Here is a 17,500-nt window from a genome sequence, read left to right as displayed (position 1 = left end):
CACGCTAGACCAGGACCAGTTTAAAACCATCTGAAGCTACACGCTAGACCAGGACCCTTTAAAACCATCTGAAGCTACACGCTAGACCAGGACCAGTTTAAAACCATCTGAAGCTACACGCTAGACCAGGACCAGTTTAAAACCATCTGAAACTACAGGCTAGACCAGGACCAGTTTAAAACCATCTGAAGCTACAGGCTAGACCAGGACCCTTTAAAACCATCTGAAGCTACACGCTAGACCAGGACCAGTTTAAAACCATCTGAAGCTACACGCTAGACCAGGACCCTTTAAAACCATCTGAAGCTACAGGCTAGACCAGGACCAGTTTAAAACCATCTGAAGCTACAGGCTAGACCAGGACCAGTTTAAAACCATCTGAAGCTACAGGCTAGACCAGGACCCTTTAAAACCGTCTGGATGTTTACACGCTCTGATGATGTCTCACTTCCTGGTCCAGATTAAAGGTTCCTGGTCCACCAAGCGAGGGAAGGACAACTACAACCCGTACAGCTACGGGAACATCCTGACCAACTGCTGTGCTGCTCTGTGTGGACCCCTACCCCCCAGGTCAGTTACAGACCTCTACACCCAGGTCAGTCACAGACCACTACACCCAGGTCAGTCAAAGACCTCTACACCCAGGTCAGTCAAAGACCTCTACACCCAGGTCAGTCAAAGACCTCTACACCCAGGTCAGTCAAAGACCTCTACACCCAGGTCAGTTACAGACCTCTACACCCAGGTCAGTCACAGACCACTACACCCAGGTCAGTCAAAGACCACTACACCCAGGTCAGTCACAGACCTCTACACCCAGGTCAGTTACAGACCTCTACACCCAGGTCAGTCACAGACCACTACACCCAGGTCAGTCACAGACCACTACACCCAGGTCAGTCACAGACCTCTACACCCAGGTCAGTTACAGACCTCTACACCCAGGTCAGTCACAGACCACTACACCCAGGTTAGTCAAAGACCTCTACACCCAGGTCAGTTACAGACCACTACACCCAGGTCAGTCACAGACGTCTACACCCAGGTCAGTCACAGACCACTACACCCAGGTCAGTCAAAGACCTCTACACCACTACACCCAGGTCAGTTACAGACCTCTACACCACTACACCCAGGTCAGTCACAGACCACTACACCCAGGTCAGTCAAAGACCTCTACACCACTACACCCAGGTCAGTTACAGACCTCTACACCACTACACCCAGGTCAGTTACAGACCTCTACACCTCTACACCCAGGTCAGTTACAGACCACTACACCCAGGTCAGTCACAGACGTCTACACCCAGGTCAGTCACAGACCACTACACCCAGGTCAGTCACAGACCTCTACACCTCTACACCCAGGTCAGTTACAGACCTCTACACCACTACACCCAGGTCAGTCACAGACCTCTACACCTCTACACCCAGGTCAGTTACAGACCTCTACACCTCTACACCCAGGTCAGTTACAGACCTCTACACCTCTACACCCAGGTCAGTTACAGACCTCTACACCTCTACACCCAGGTCAGTTACAGACCTCTACACCACTACACCCAGGTCAGTCACAGACCTCTACACCTCTACACCCAGGTCAGTCACAGACCTCTACACCTCTACACCCAGGTCGGTTACAGACCTCTACACCTCTACACCCAGGTCGGTTACAGACCTCTACACCACTACACCCAGGTCAGTTCCAGACCTCTACACCACGATACACCCAGGTCAGTTCCAGACCTCTACACCACTATACACCCAGGTCAGTTCCAGACCTCTACACCCAGGTCAGTTCCAGACCTCTACACCCAGGTCAGTTCCAGACCTCTACACCACTATACACCCAGGTCAGTTCCAGACCTCTACACCCAGGTCAGTTCCAGACCTCTACACCCAGGTCAGTTCCAGACCTCTACACCCAGGTCAGTTCCAGACCTCTACACCACTATACACCCAGGTCAGTTCCAGACCTCTACACCCAGGTCAGTTCCAGACCTCTACACCACTATACACCCAGGTCAGTTCCAGACCTCTACACCCAGGTCAGTTCCAGACCTCTACACCACTATACACCCAGGTCAGTTCCAGACCTCTACACCCAGGTCAGTTCCAGACCTCTACACCCAGGTCCAAACTCAAGGCCAAAAACTCAACACTGAATTTTGACTTTTTACTGGAGTGAGAGATCGGAGTTTTTCTCTTCTTCCACCTCTGGAGACGAGGAGAGGAACATCTGGAGGCAGATTCATCCCACAGTCTACTCGTTAAAGCGTCACCAGCGTGCGTGCGTGCGTGCGTGCTCCACCTGCAAAATATTTTTTTGGGTCATGCAGTGAAAAGAAGGCGATTGTTTTTTCATAAGAGCAGCATGTGAGTAAAGTTTTAATTCAATTTTGTGTCTTTGTGTTCAAGTTTGATCAACAGGCGAGGTCTGATCCAGTCCGACACGCCACAGCCCGCCCCCCAGACCAACGGGACCAGTGGCGGTGGCAGCTACGCCTCCACGCAGCTCCACAGCCGCATGGTAAGCACATCGATGACATCACAACATGTGTTCAGTAAGAAGCTTCAGTTTAATCATCTTTAAACTCAACACGTGTCCAGATGTTTACGCTCGACGCCGCCACGGTGAGGTCACGGCTCTGTGCATGTCGAGTTTAAAGAAGTGAAACATACTTTGAGCTGCCTGCTCAGTTTGTTTAATGATTGAAAGCATCAAAAACAAAAAAAACAAATATTTATGAATCAGGTGAGCAGGTTTGAATCCTTTTAAAACGGCGTGCAAACCAACAACTCAGACAGTGTGCACGAGTGTGTCTAAATTAAAAACATGAAATAACCAACGGTGAGGTCAGGACTGCTATTTTTGTTGTCGTGGTAACAAAACAGGTTTGGATATCGTCTGATTTTAACGTCTCTGTGTCCGCAGTGCGATCAGGATCAGTGCATCCAGAGCACAAAGTTCGTCCTGCAGGCCGCGGCCACCCCTCTGCTCTACAGCGACCCCGTGGTCATGGCCCCCCCTCTCCCGGGGAAGACCACCACCCTGGGGGGCCCCTGCGCCTACCTGGCACCCTCCCAGCCCTCCCTGCCGTCCTGCGGAGGAGACGTCCTTACCCTGAGGGACGCCGCCGCCGACTCCCACTGCCACCACCACCTCTACCATCACCACCATCACCTCCACCACCACTTTGTCAGCCCAGAGGAGACGCCATGCAGCACGCCGCAGGGTGCCCTTCCCTGCCCCGCCCACCTGCACCTCCACTCACACCCACACCCGCCTGTCCCCTCCCCCTCCGCCCTCTACAACCCGGCCAGTCAGGACGCCCTGCACGAGGACTCGGTCAGGGGACTCGTCAAACTCAGCTCTGTCTGAACCAAACTCACAACATCGTACATAAAAGTGTTTCCTCATTCAAGTCACGTGACGGAAACTCGACAAATCAGAGTCACTCGCTGCAGTTAGGAAGTCGGTTTTAAAATTTCTGGAAAACAACTTTTTATAAAAGGAAAGTCACAGAAGATACGACCCTCCTCTATTAGAAACTTTAAATTAGGTTGAGTTTGAACCCTCTGGAGTCCAGATTGAATGTTTTCAAACTTTATCTTCATTTTTATTTTTTAGCTCGTTAGCATGATGCATGGTGTCATTTTAATCAAAAGAAACTCAACTCCAACTCAAAACCTTAATGCAACATATTAATTACGCTGATACGTAGCTGATACATGGCGTTTCATCTCACTGTATCAAAGCGTTGTGTAAGCAGGAACATTACACTCCGGTTTCCATCCAGTAATTTAAAACGTTTGCTTACAAAAAATAATTGATCCTGATAAAACCAGATTTCTGCAAAGTGTTTATTGCCAAAGGTCATATCTCAAAATTGCGATAAATTATAGAGCGTCAACAAAATGAAGCCGATGCTGAAGTGTAAAATCCTGCAGTTTCTGGAGTGTCCACTAGAGGCTGGCTGCAGAAGCACAGGAAGTCACATACACACCCATTCTAAAAAGCCTGTTTTTACAGCAGAGATGAACATGTTTACAGCCTGGTTCAAAAAACCAAATAGGTGTGATTAGCTCATGTCTGGATGGACACACACTGTACGGGGGGTGAATGTTTTGATGACTCATCAGTTTTGATTTGATGAAGGATAAGAGTTATTCACAATAAGGCGTGTAGCTGACCTGATTGACAGGTGGGCGCGGTGTAACGGTTTGTCAGGAGGTTTAAAACCCGCCTCAGCTCCAGCTCTCAGCCTGTCGTTAGGTTGACTGAAAGTTAGACTGAGACAGCATTTCCAGCATGGAGACCGCCATCGATGGGACTCCAGCGCCCCCTGCAGGTCATTTTGTGCAGCAATATTTACAGTCTGTGTATAAATGTTTCAGCTCTGATGAAGTTTAGATAAATGTAGGTTATGGTGTTGTGAAAAAGAAAACAGGATGGGTCAGAAGTTAAAAGACTCCAGAGGGTTTGAACCAGATAAATAAAAATGTTGATGCCGGCGTCCAGAATATAAACAAAAGATAACCAACTTTGAATGTTTTTTTTTTTTTCACCTTCATCTCCACAGCATCCTCCACCGGACTTTTTCATGAAGTTAAAAAAAAAAAAGAAACGATCATCAAACATTTTACCCAGAATAAGCTAAAACGATGCCAAATGGACGTCCACCTTCAGTCTGACGGAGACCGAGGTCAAAGACACAAACTGGGACCCCGACAGAGCGGTTCTTGATTGTAAAGTTTTATTCAGAGTTTATGTGAACAAAGAGAAATGATTGAGGAGAGCGTACTGACCCTGTGGGAATCTTCAGGGGGTTTTTTAAATTCGATTCTGGGGACAAAAAACAAGAAGCTGCAAACATCCGCAGAGCCGAGGTCGTCGGTTTGTTTGCAGCGAAGCAGCAACACTGCCAGAAGGTCAGCCGGAGGTCAAACCACGTCCCGCTGTTTACAGAGCAACAGACGGGATATGTGGACTTACTTTGTGACATCTTTGTTGAGGAACTTTGTCCTGAAAATGTTATTGTTAAACCAATAAAAGCTTTTGATTCCAAACACAAAGAGGAGTGTTGACTGTTTCAAAGCCTCAACTTTGGGTTCCATCTTGTTTTGTTGTTTTAAAGCAAAAGCTCTCTGGCTTTGATAACTATTGGGAAAATTAGAGGTGCAATTAGTCAACATAAATATGTAACATAGTTTCTGTCCATTTTTAATTAAATTAGATATTTTAGTGTAATATTCTTACACAATTCGACCCTTTCAGTCATAAATATCTGTTTATTGTTCAGAGTTTTTGTGTTCATCCAAACCGCTAGGTGGCGTCTCTGACTCTGTTACAGACTGTTGTTGTTTTCCCACACAGCCAATCACGTTTCACTCTCCCGGAAACAGCTGCCGTAACAGCCAATCACGTTTCACTCTCCCGGAAACAGCTGCCGTAACAGCCAATCACGTTTCACTCTCCCGGAAACAGCTGCCGTAACAGCCAATCACGTTTCACTCTCCCGGAAACAGCTGCGGTGCTTCAGGAGGTTTGAGAGGGAAACTGAGTGCTGTGCTGTGAGCTGATCCGGTGTTTGAGTTGACTTGGTGACCGTGTAAACTGGTGACTTTAAGCAGAACGTGTCTTTGGTTGTCGTTGTTACAACTTGTGGATCTGTCTTCTTTTAGTGTTTCATATCTTATGAATGTAAGTAGATATTATATTAAATAAAACAGAGTTTTCACGACTCTTTCAGAAGTCTCCAGTTAACAGCTGAATACTGTTGGCGCTGATTTATGACGATGACAGTAAACAAAGGAAAGCGCGGCGGCGGGAAAACAAACCTTTTGTATATAAACATGAGAGACTTTGGTGAAGATTTTAATTAAAATGATCGACTGACTTATAAAGATGTTAAGACAGTTATTGTGTTTAACTTTAATTCTGTATATAAACATATAAACTCTAATCCCCCTCTGTCAGATTATCAGGTCATTACCCGGATGTAGGTCTTACGTGGTCAGTCACACATCAGGATGAAACATAAACATGGTGTTCATGTCTTTGTTTTAGTTTTATAATGTAATAAAGTGTTTGAGGAGTCAGACTGCAGTGTCACTTTCCACCGCTGGGTGGCGACGCTGCTCTCTGACGTCACTGACCTACATTCACGGCGTCGTCTCCTCCTCCCGGAAACAGCTGATGAGTCACCTTCTGTTTTCGAGGGAAAATGATTTTATGATCCGCAGGGACTGAAACGCGATAAGAAATAAGGTATTTAATCCGCACAATCATTCACAGCAGACTCCTGCGTTTAAATGTCCCTTCACGAGTCTAAAGAGACCGTAAATAAACCGTCCAATCACCCGGATGTTCACACATTTAACTGACCAAGGCTTATCGCCATTTCTTTGTTTTTAACCTCTCATATCCACAGATACAGACACTCAAACATCTGTGATACTGTATGTTTTATGATATTATTTTTGGCGCCTGGTTGTCATGGTTACAACGCCTTAAGAGTGCAGGAAACAACAGAACGTGCAGCGGCGGGAATCCAAAAAGAAAAGGACGCCATAAAAAGTGTAACACCCACATTAAGTTAATCTTTAAAAAGCATCGAAAACAAGCACGAGAGCCACTAATGATTTGATTTATAAACATTCTCACATATGAAGGGAACACAATGTGTGAAGCAGAATTAGTGACTTTGAAGACGTAGTGTTTTAGAAAAAGACTATTTCAAAGGGAATCGACGTACTTCTTTACGTCATCACGATGTTTTAGGAACACATTTAACCGTTTATCGTGTAAAAGAAACGAGTCTTTTGTTTAAATGATACGTTGCGTAAACGCTGATTTAAATCGTTTCGTAACACCGGTGTTTCAGTCAGTTTTGTAACCCCGCACAGACAAAGCCGTTTGAATTTCCCGCAGCTGTTCAGGCGACACGTGATTGCGGCTGTCCTCCTGATTGGCTGCGTCGCGGCGTCAGCTTTAAAGAGACAGCACGAGCTCTGTTCTGATTGGTCGGCTGGTTTCTAGCGCCAATATTTCAATAAAAAGGGCGAGCGGCCAGCAGAACCCGCTCAGTGTCTCTCCTCTGTGTGCTGCTCGTTAGTTCTGCTCTTTTTAACGCTTTTATCTTTCTGTGTTGTGAACTTAAAGGATCATCATGATGTCTGCTCGCTCTCCTCTCTCACGGAAGAGTGAGAACTGTCTCAGCAGTCAGCTCGTCAACGTGTCTCTGGACAAAGAAAACACGGTGAGTCACTAAAACCTGATGATTATAGTCTTTACATTCCACCGTTAAATTATTAATTCAGTTAATTTACTTTATTTAATTTACTGTATTTAATTAACTTCAGTTACCGGCTTGTTTAATTTCACCACATGGCCGCCATTTTATTTCACGTCTCCATGTTAGTGATGTGTTCCTCCTCGATACGTATTGAATCTCTGAATGTGATGAAGTGATGAACTCCGACACACAGAAGTGAAGTCTTTGTTTTAATAACATGTGAATGTTTTGTGAATGTTTTGTGTCTTCCAGCCTCCCAGTCTGAACACGACCCGGATCCTCGCGTCCAAAACGGCGCGGAACATCTTCAGTGAGCCCGCTGTGAGTGTGAAGAAACTAAAGAATATCTTTAATATCTTTAATATCTTTAATATCTTTAATGTCTTAAACCTGCAGGTGACTTTTATTAAGATATCAGTTTACAAAGAGCAGTTTCTGTGTCGTTCATTGTGAACATGTGGCGCCAAAATGTCTCTTCTGGCGCGAACAATCAGAAGATGATCAGCTGTTTGTTTGTTTGTTTGTTTGTTTTAATCACTTTATCATTAAATCTTTACCTCACATGAGAGCAGACTGTGATTTACTGATTTAATCTGAAACAAGCTGAAGTCTCTTCACTTCAGTTCTGCACGATTTAAAACCAGTTTAAAGTCTGAAGGAAAGAAGTTAAAGTTCTTTATTAGCTCTTCTGTGTTCAACAAATCCTGAGTCTGAAGAGTAACAGAGGAGTAACAGATATCTTCAGTGTTTACTGAGCGTTAAACATGTGATGAGTGTTAAACTTTAACGGCGTGGGGGGGGGGACAAGACCAAACTGTTGGCAGTGAGCTGTCTGCAGAGTCAAACCGGACGCGGCGTGTATTTTCGTGTCTGACGATGTTTTATTTGTCGTTCAGCCCAAAGACGTGAAGAAGAGCAGCAGCGAGGGGGAGGAGCCTCTGCTGAAGGAGAACCCTCGCCGCTTCGTCGTCTTCCCCATCCAGTACCATGACATCTGGCAGATGTACAAGAAGGCCGAGGCGTCGTTCTGGACCGCAGAGGAGGTAAGCCCCGCCCCCTCCACCCTAACGACCTCTGTAGGTGTTGGAGGTTCAAGATGATTTCTAACGACTCGTGTGTTCAGGTGGATCTGTCGAAGGACCAGCAGCACTGGGAGTCCCTGAAGGACGAGGAGCGTTACTTCATCTCTCACGTGTTGGCCTTCTTCGCCGCCAGCGACGGCATCGTCAACGAGAATCTGGTGAGGATGAAAATCAAAGACAATGAATTTTAAAACAATAGAGATGAAGGTGTGAAACTTTGATCTGATGATCTGCTGTTCCTCCTCTGACCACCAGGTGGAGCGCTTCACTCAGGAGGTCCAGGTGACGGAGGCCCGGTGTTTCTACGGGTTCCAGATCGCCATGGAGAACATCCACTCCGAGATGTACAGCCTCCTCATCAACACCTACATCAGAGAGCCCGCAGAGAGGTGAGGACCCCAGACCGGTCTGTAGTGGACCCGCTAACGGGTCTGTACAGGGCCCGCTAACGGGTCTGTACAGGACCCGCTAACGGGTCTGTAGTGGACCTGCTAACCGGTCTGTAGTGGACCCGCTAACCGGTCTGTAGAGGACCCGCATGTTTAGATTGTTTGGTGTTGACTAGCTGTTCTGACGGTGTGTTCACTGACCCTCAGAGAATACCTGTTCAACGCCATTGAGACTCTGCCGTGTGTGAAGAAGAAGGCCGACTGGGCGATCAACTGGATCGGAAACAAGAGCGCCAACTACGGTAAGAGCCGCTACGTGAACTCAAGCGATAGAAACGGTTGGAGGTGTCGGAGTGACGCTCGTGTGCACGAGATGTTTGTAAAACTTGTTAATTAAAAACAAAATGGTCCGATCTCGCCCTCACTGGTTCTGACGTGGTCTCTGTCTACTTCCTGTAGGAGAGCGAGTCGTGGCGTTCGCTGCCGTGGAGGGGATCTTCTTCTCGGGGTCGTTCGCTGCGATCTTCTGGCTGAAGAAGCGCGGCCTGATGCCCGGCCTGACCTTCTCCAACGAGCTGATCAGCAGAGACGAGGGTCTGCACTGCGACTTCGCCTGCCTCATGTTCAAACACCTGCAGAACAAACCGTCTGAGGAGACGGTCAAGAGCATCATCCAGAACGCCGTGGAGATCGAGCAGGTAGCGTACTGACACCGAGACGACCTCTCAACTCGCCGTTTTCCCCCCGCCGCCCTCCTCTAAAGCCTGTTTGTGTTTTCAGGAGTTCCTGACGGAGGCGCTGCCCGTGAAGCTCATCGGGATGAACTGCGAGCTCATGAAGCAGTACATCGAGTTCGTCGCCGACAGACTGATGCTGGAGCTCGGCTTTGAAAAGGTAACTATGGCAACCAGAGGGCGCTGTTTGAACCGTGTTGTCACGGGGGGTCAGGTCTGTGGTGATGAGACGCGCAGGGGTACGGACCTCAGCCGATGATGGGGGCTGAGTGCTGCTGCTCCGCTCTGATTGGAGGACGTGTGGTTCACCGGTCAGGGCGCCAGCAGCACGAGACAGACGCCACACTGAACAGACCGCCGCCGCAAAATCTAAATGCTGTAAATCTAAAAGACTGAAACTTTAGAACAGGATCTTCAATGGAACTGTTAGATTTATCTCTTGAGTAGACTTTGTTCTGCGGCGGCCTTCGTCCAACGCCGTCGCTCAGCTGAGACGTCTTTAACTTTGATCTGTGATGTGTGTGCAGATCTACCGCGTGGAGAACCCGTTTGACTTCATGGAGAACATCTCTCTGGAGGGGAAGACCAACTTCTTTGAGAAGCGTGTTGGCGAGTACCAGAGGATGGGCGTGATGTCGGGCACCACAGACAACACGTTCAGGCTGGACGCCGACTTCTAGACGACTCACACAGACTCTGACTTCCTGCTGGACGACCACCTGACACTAGACTCACCTGAGGCTGCGAGGCGGTGATGAACTGTGAGGGGGGCGGGGCTCTTGATCTGGATATCTGCTGAGTCATGATGTAAATAAAATGAGAGTTACACTCAGCAGGTAACCAGGTGGACTCTGGGTTCTCCTCTAAATGAAAAGTAGACTTTGTTTTTATAGCTGCTCTATTATGTTTTTAAACTGACCTGTTTTTAGGGTTTCTGTTGATTCTGTACAGGGTTGTTGTTGTTGTTTGTTTGCATTAAATTTAAACTTACTGCAAACTGTTTCCTCTTTACATCTACATGTTGATCCAAACTAGAGCTAACTGGTTAAGTGTCCCTTCAGGCTCACCGTAGATAGTCAGTGATGTAACTCTGCAGGTTGGAGGGCCCCTCATGGGAACGTCACATGGGGCCTCAGACTCCACAGCGCCCCTCAATGTGATACTGAAACTATGCAGAGTCTTATTCTTTTTGCATCTTCAGCACAGAATTATTTTTGTTTTTTATTTTTGTCTTTATTGGAATCATAAGACCAATGCTGCGTTCAAGTGCTCCTCGGAAAAGTCGGACGTTCCATTTGTGTTATCGTCATGGCGACATGCGCGTGTTTAAGTTGCCTCGTAGAAAGAAGAGCACGCGATGAGCTTCAGGTAAACAAACTCAACTGACATGATATCCACTTCAAGTTTGTGCTTATAGATTCATGAACTAAATAAATGAGAGCGACTGTTCTTTACTGACCGGTAATTGTTGACGTTGTTTCTGTTGCGCTGAAACGTCACGCAGACGTCACACCTCTGAAACGTATCGTAGACATTTCTCTTGACGGGTTTTGAGGATAGTTCATGTAACATTCGTTAATCCGACATTTCCGATGAGCAGCTGAAGGCAGCATGAGAGCCATCCTCCAACCAAACCGCTGATAGTTCTGTCGGGAGCGGACAGCTACGTCATCACGCAGAACCACAATCTGTTTATTAAACGTGACAAAACGGTCGGAAGTGGAAGTGACGTGATATAACTGATGAGTGATTTACTAACATCTTATCTCCGACAGTTACTAAGTGATGTTTATCGATCCTGTGTCTAAAGTTGATCTCGATTTGGCTCCTCCTTGTAACGTACAACCTCGCTGACGTCATATGAGGAAGTAAACAAAAGTCCAAACTAGCAGCGTCAGGTCGCGCCACTTCTTCTCCAACATGTCGGTTTCAAACCCGAGGCAGACGTTTCTAAACCCGGTGAGATGCTTTCTGAGTTTCTTTAAGAGTATTAAATATCTGTTTGGAGTTTGTTTATCTTCTTTATTCACGTTAAAGTTGAATTTGTATAAAGAGACGTCATGTTTTATTCAGCGTCACAAAGTCGTTCATCTTTAATGAGACGTTGTTGTAGAACACAAAGTAAATTCAGAACATGAGCCAAACTTCAGAATGTTAACTGTGGTTTATTTGGGACCACAGACTTCATGAAACTGAGCTGGAGGTCTGTTCTTTGAGTTGAGTCATTCTGTTGAGCTGTGAAGAAATGTGTTGATGATTTATAATGGAGACTGGTTCAGGAACAAACTGGTCAAAATGGTTTTTTTTGGAAGAGAACATGTACGTGATCATTAAAGGACCAATCAGTGAGCTGTGTAGAGAGTGAGATGATAAAGGTATCTTACTCTCTGATCATTAAGGAAACATGCTATGTTGAAGTGCTGGCTTCTCTGACAACAATGCAGCAGCCAGTATGTCCTCCTTCTAACTTTAGATTCTGCTCCTGGATGCTCTGGATTTGTTTGGACCAGAGAAGGTAGGCGCTTTAAAGACCCCCCCCACACGGCCGTTTTGTGCATTACAGCAGCTCCAGAAAAACAGGGGACGGGAATATAATAATTAAAATAGAAGTTAAAATCAAATCAAACATATTTACATCAGTTAAATAAGAAATACAATCATTTTAAAGAGTCTGACTGCAGATGGGATGAACGACCTGCAGTAGCGCTCTGTCTTGCAGCGATGGATCTCTCGTCTCTCTGTTTGTTTGTTTGTTTCTTTGTTTGTTTGTTTGTTTAATATAAACATCTCTGTTCCCTGACAGTCGATCCCCTTCGCTGGGACCCTCCTGGGCGGTCTGCTGCCGGGGGAGATGGTTCTCATTCAGGGCTCGGTGCCGTCTAACGCCGACAGGTGAGGACTCCTGAAGCTGCCTGACACACCTGAGTCCTCATCCAGGTTTAGTGACATCACCGCCTCCTCTGTCTCTCAGGTTCCAGGTGGACTTTACGTGCGGCAGCAGCGTGAAGCCGAGGGCCGACGTGGCGTTTCACTTCAACCCGAGGTTCAGGAAGTCTCCGTGCATCGTCTGCAACTCGCTGCAGAAGGAGCGCTGGGGCCGAGAGGAGATCCTGTACCAGATGCCGTTTGCAGCCGGAGCCGCGTTCGAGCTCGTCATCTTCATCCTGAAGGACAAGTTCAAGGTGAGAGACGGGACGCCGCGGGGGAACGCTTTCACACCGACGGTGTTCATGTGTTCAACAGAACTCTGCAGGAGCAGAGTGCAGGGGAGGGGGGAGGGGGGGGGGCCGCTCAGAGTTAAAGGTCGCGTGGACGAGTCACGAGGGGATTGTGTGATGGCCACGCTCGATCAGTCTGTGTGTGGCGCCCTCTTCATGCACTTCCTCCTCCGTCCTGCAGGTGGCGGTAAACGGCGGCCACTTGTTGGAGTACAAACACCGGGTGGAGCTGGAGCTGGTCGACACTCTGCTCATCTCGGGAAAGGTCAAAGTTCAAGCCGTGGGCATCCTGCCGAGCGCGGTGAGTCACTCTGAACTTCCTGTTTGTTTGTTTGATGGTCATGTGAGCGAGAGCGCTGAGAGGAGAAAACATGAAAACATGTGATGAATCACATGTTGTTGTTGTTGTTGTTGTTTTTTAGAGTGCCGCGCCTCCTCCAGCCGGTCTGAGCAGCACGGACGCACACGCCAACGTAAGAACGACCTCCAGCTTTAAATCACCAAATCATCAAAGAGAAAACATTTCAAAGTGTTTTTCTGTTTCTCCCTCCAGCCTGTGAAGTCTTCTTCAGGAGACTTGGTGAGTTGTTGATGGTCGTGGAGAGAGAGAGAGAGAGAGAGAGAGAGAGACAGAGAGATAGAGAGAGACAGAGAGAGAGAGAGACAGAGAGACAGAGAGAGAGACAGAGAGAGAGAGAGAGAGACAGAGAGAGAGAGAGAGAGAGACAGAGAGAGACAGAGAGAGAGGCAGAGAGAGAGAGACAGAGAGAGACAGAGAGAGACAGAGAGAGAGAGAGAGAGAGAGAGAGAGAGAGAGAGAGAGAGAGAGAGAGAGAGAGAGACAGAGAGAGAGAGAGAGAGAGGCAGAGAGAGACAGAGAGAGAGGCAGAGAGAGAGAGACAGAGAGAGACAGAGAGAGACAGAGAGAGAGAGACAGAGAGAGAGAGAGAGAGAGAGAGAGACAGAGAGAGAGAGAGAGAGAGGCAGAGAGAGAGAGACAGAGAGAGAGAGAGAGAGACAGAGAGAGAGAGAGAGAGAGAGACAGAGAGAGACAGAGAGAGAGAGAGAGAGACAGAGAGAGAGAGACAGAGAGAGAGAGAGAGAGACAGAGAGAGAGGCAGAGAGAGAGACAGAGAGAGAGAGATGGGGGTGTAGTTGGGGGGGGGTGTATTTGGGGGGGGGGGGGGGGTGTAGTTGGGGGGGGGGGTGTAGTTGGGGGGGGGGGTGTATTTGGGGGGGGGGTGTATTGGGGGGGGGGGGTGTAGTTGGGGGGGGGGTGTATTTGGGGGGGGGGGTGTATTGGGGGGGGGGGGGTGTAGTTGGGGGGGGGGTGTATTTGGGGGGTGTAGACCTGGATCAGAGAGTTAAAGTAAGGAGATGTTGTTGTGTCTGTTGGGAGCCGGTGGGAGAGTTACTGTTCTTTATTTAAAGTCTGTTTGGTATAAAGGGGGCGATGTGGTCTCAGGTTCTGAACTCTGTGTGTCTCTTTCCTTCAGAGCGTCCCCTTCACCGGCGAGCTGCTGAGAGGACTGAAAGTGGGACGCAGCATCACCATCAAAGGAGAGACCAACCACAACGCAGACAGGTACACCACAACACCACATAGTGATCTCAAAACCAGTCATGAAGGTTTCAGTTCTGATCCGGTCTCAGACTGGACTGACTGCAGATGTTAAATCAAGACCGGTCAAGACCACCTCTGAAAGACGTCGTTACTGTGGGGGTCTGATGCTCCTCTTCCTGAGGGGGGGTCTGATGCTCCTCTTCCTGAGGGGGGGTCTGATGCTCCTCTTCCTGAGGGGGGTCTGATGCTCCTCTTCCTGAGGGGGGGTCTGATGCTCCTCTTCCTGAGGGGGGTCTGATGCTCCTCTTCCTGAGGGGGGGTCTGATGTTCCTCTTCCTGAGGGGGGTCTGATGCTCCTCTTCCTGAGGGGGGTCTGATGCTCCTCTTCCTGAGGGGGGGTCTGATGTTCCTCTTCCTGAGGGGGGGTCTGATGCTCCTCTTCCTGAGGGGGGGTCTGAGGGGGGTCTGATGTTCCTCTTCTGTGTTTCAGTTTCTGTGTGAACCTGAGGGTCTCGGGCAGCAGTGACATCGCTCTTCATCTGAACCCTCGTGTGAAGAAAGGCGTGCTGGTCAGGAACTCCTTCCTGTCAGGATGCTGGGGCCCCGAGGAGGCGGAGCTCGAGTCCTTCCCCTTCAGAGCGGGACAATACTTTGAGGTACAGCAGCTGGACACAAAACAGAGACACACAACAGAAACTATGACCATACTGAAGTGTGTGTGTGTGTGTGTGTGTGTGTGTGTGTGTGTGTGTGTGTGTGTGTGTGTGTGTGTGTGTGTGTGTGTGTGTGTGTGTGTGTGTGTGTGTGTGTGTGTGTGTGTGTGTGTGTGTGTGTGTGTGTGTGTGTGTGTGTGTGTGTGTGTGTGTGTGTGTGTGTGTGTGTGTGTGTGTTCTCTATGCAGATGATCGTCCTCTGTGACCTTCATCACTTTAAAGTAGCCGTTAACGGGCTCCACCAGCTGGACTACAAACACCGGGTCCAGGACCTGATCCGGATCAGCCAGCTGGAGGTTCAGGGAGACGTGAGGCTGCTGGATGTGCAGATCCTCTGAACGCACCGCGGCGTGCAGATCCTCTGAACGCACCGCGGCGTGCAGATCCTCTGAACGCACCGCGGCGTGCAGATCCTCTGAACGCACCGCGGCGTGCAGATCCTCTGAACGCACCGCGGCGTGCTGCTCACACTTTATATCACTAACATGAGAACGTGTTACACTTTGTATCAGACGGTTAATCATCCACAGTAACCACGAGCTCGTCTTCTGTTTGTGATTCTATTAACTGATTATAACAGAGGAGAAAACAGAGAGCATCATGGGAGAAAACAGAGAGCATCATGGGAGTGTTGATGAATATTTGTACTTGTATAAAATAAAGAAACAACTGAAGCTGGTTAACTGTTCTTCTCTGGAGGGAAATTCCTGATCTGGGAAAAAGGGGCGTGGCCAAGGAGCAGACAGCACGCTCTGATGTCATGTTTTGGTTTGTGACCCTGACCTCCATTTTTTACACCCCGAGCCGTACTGCTAACACAAGCGTTCATGCATTGAGGGCGCCGGGTGTTTGGCGCCCCCTGTAGGGAGCTTGTAGTCCTCCAGGTGGGGGATCCGTCCATCAAGTCTTAAGAAGCCCACAGTGACCATTTATTGTTTTAGTCATTTTTATTAAAAAACAAATAAAATCATGTGACCTCTGACATCTACACACAAAGAGACAGCATGTAAACAGGAAGTCCCAAAGGTAACGGAAGATAAAAACTTTATCGACAAAGGGGTGTTGACAAGAAACAAGATGGAGGACAATCCCTGGAGGTCGAGAAAGTTCATCAGGGGGAGAAGAAGTTTCCGGCGTCAACACGCCGTCGACGAGTCTGCTGCTGCTCGAAGAACTGACGGATATCCTCAGGTGTTACCACCTGTCAGCCAATCAGAGAGTAGAAACAAGTCGTCAGGTTTTATCAGCCAATCAGAGAGTAGAAACAAGTCGTCAGAGTTTATCAGCCAATCAGAGAGTAGAAACAAGTCGTCAGACTTTATCAGCCAATCAGAGAGTAGAAACAAGTCGTCAGGTTTTATCGGCCAATCAGAGAGTAGATGTAGGTGTGACTCACCTTTCCTTCTGCTGCAAATTTCTGCAAGAAATCCTTGAGCTCCGTTTTCATGTCGTTGTATCCTGAAAGAAAACCGAACAGAAGCTCGTGAACACCTCTTAAACCTGGTCCAGGTATCCTAGAACTCGTGGTAACGTGGGTTGGTAACGTAGTACCATGAAGTTTTCGTACCGTGGATGATCTCCAGCTGTTGAACTCGGTTCAGGTTGTCCAGCGCTGACATCAGAGGGTCGTTACCTCTCGCCGTCTGTTCGCTGTTCTTTCCTTTGTTCTCATAAGCGAGGACCGTGTCCGACTCGTCAGACAGGAAGGACACGCCCGCTGCAGCCATACGTTCCTGATGACACAAACACGTAGAGTCAAAGAAAGCACTCACTGAGCATGCTCAGACTGACACCCGAGCCAATAAAAACAGGTGAGCGTTACCTGAGCCAATAGAAACAGGTGAGCGTTACCTGAGCCAATAGAAACAGGTGAGCGTTACCTGAGCCAATAGAAACAGGTGAGCGTTACCTGAGCCAATAGAAACAGGTGAGCGTTACCTGAGCCAATAGAAACAGGTGAGCGTTACCTGAGCCAATAGAAACAGGTGAGCGTTACCTGAGCCAATAGAAACAGGTGAGCGTTACCTGAGCCAATAGAAACGGACGAGCGTTACTCGAGCCAATAGAAACGGGCGAGCGTTACTCGAGCCAATAGAAACAGGTGAGCGTTACCTGAGCCAATAGAAACAGGTGAGCGTTACCTGAGCCAATAGAAACGGACGAGCGTTACTCGAGCCAATAGAAACGGGCGAGCGTTACTCGAGCCAATAGAAACAGGTGAGCGTTACCTGAGCCAATAGAAACAGGTGAGCGTTACCTGAGCCAATAGAAACGGACGAGCGTTACTCGAGCCAATAGAAACGGACGAGCGTTACCCGAGCCAATAGAAACGGGCGAGCGTTACTCGAGCCAATAGAAACAGGCGAGCGTTACCTAAGCCTCCTGAAGTCACCTGAACGCAGCATACCTTGCACGTGTTGCAGGAGCAGAGTTTGGACCGCCATCCAGACGGCCAGAATACGGCGCCCGATTGGACTCTTTTCTGATCAATTGCCTGCAGCT

At 48.3% G+C, this 17,500-nt stretch overlaps 4 protein-coding genes and 1 non-coding gene across 8 annotated transcripts in view; 4 read left to right on the top strand and 1 right to left on the bottom strand.

Moving 5' to 3' along the window:
* Nucleotides 1–5,076, top strand: part of LOC110004247 (palmitoyltransferase ZDHHC14) — a 24,712-nt gene extending 19,636 nt beyond the window's left edge. The window contains exons 7-9 of the mRNA XM_065964203.1: nt 461–570; nt 2,419–2,530; nt 2,936–5,076. Coding sequence (XP_065820275.1) covers nt 461–570; nt 2,419–2,530; nt 2,936–3,382 — 669 coding nt within the window. The 3' untranslated portion in view covers nt 3,383–5,076. The remainder of the gene's footprint in view (nt 1–460; nt 571–2,418; nt 2,531–2,935) is intronic.
* A 511-nt stretch (nt 5,077–5,587) lies between these two features.
* LOC110004245 (ribonucleoside-diphosphate reductase subunit M2) lies at nt 5,588–10,500 on the top strand. 2 transcript variants are annotated; one of them, XM_065964204.1, is made up of 10 exons: nt 5,588–5,704; nt 7,166–7,262; nt 7,551–7,619; nt 8,195–8,341; nt 8,422–8,538; nt 8,636–8,769; nt 8,977–9,071; nt 9,229–9,467; nt 9,550–9,663; nt 10,031–10,500. In XM_065964204.1, coding segments are annotated over exons 1-10 (1,167 nt in total). In that variant the 5' UTR covers nt 5,588–5,702; the 3' UTR covers nt 10,184–10,500. The 2 variants fall into 2 exon arrangements, with proteins under 2 accessions (XP_065820276.1, XP_020515442.1); XM_020659786.3 differs by lacking the exon at nt 5,588–5,704 and adding an exon at nt 6,253–6,271.
* LOC114922045 (small nucleolar RNA SNORD94) lies at nt 9,719–9,857 on the top strand. Its single transcript, XR_003810250.1, has one exon. It is a non-coding gene; the product is annotated as a small nucleolar RNA SNORD94 (small nucleolar RNA).
* A 723-nt stretch (nt 10,501–11,223) lies between the features above and the next one.
* On the top strand, nt 11,224–15,677 carry lgals8a (galectin 8a). Of its 2 annotated transcripts, XM_020659788.3 has the most exons (9): nt 11,228–11,462; nt 12,307–12,395; nt 12,475–12,685; nt 12,903–13,022; nt 13,144–13,194; nt 13,275–13,301; nt 14,218–14,306; nt 14,776–14,941; nt 15,187–15,677. In XM_020659788.3, the coding sequence occupies exons 1-9, from the start codon at nt 11,424–11,426 to the stop codon at nt 15,334–15,336; spliced, it is 942 nt and encodes a 313-aa protein (XP_020515444.2). In that variant the 5' UTR covers nt 11,228–11,423; the 3' UTR covers nt 15,337–15,677. The 2 variants fall into 2 exon arrangements, with proteins under 2 accessions (XP_020515445.2, XP_020515444.2); XM_020659789.3 differs by lacking the exon at nt 13,275–13,301 and having other exon boundaries at nt 11,224–11,462.
* Nucleotides 15,678–15,926: 249 nt separating this feature from the next.
* The window catches only part of ubr7 (ubiquitin protein ligase E3 component n-recognin 7), a 6,322-nt gene continuing 4,748 nt past the window's right edge, over nt 15,927–17,500 (bottom strand). For both annotated transcript variants that reach the window (XM_065964205.1, XM_065964206.1), the window contains exons 9-12: nt 17,406–17,500; nt 16,566–16,731; nt 16,395–16,456; nt 15,927–16,199 (exon numbers count right to left, since the gene is read on the bottom strand). The exon at nt 17,406–17,500 is cut by the window's right edge and continues 70 nt beyond it. In XM_065964205.1, the coding sequence (XP_065820277.1) occupies nt 16,110–16,199; nt 16,395–16,456; nt 16,566–16,731; nt 17,406–17,500 (413 nt within the window). In that variant the 3' untranslated portion in view covers nt 15,927–16,109. The remainder of the gene's footprint in view (nt 16,200–16,394; nt 16,457–16,565; nt 16,732–17,405) is intronic.

The sequence above is a fragment of the Labrus bergylta genome, chromosome 15, assembly GCF_963930695.1.
Source record: "Labrus bergylta chromosome 15, fLabBer1.1, whole genome shotgun sequence".
Classification (NCBI taxonomy): Eukaryota; Metazoa; Chordata; class Actinopteri; order Labriformes; family Labridae; genus Labrus; species Labrus bergylta.
Note: the sequence above shows the minus strand (reverse complement) of the source record. Positions and strands in the feature narration are given on the sequence as shown.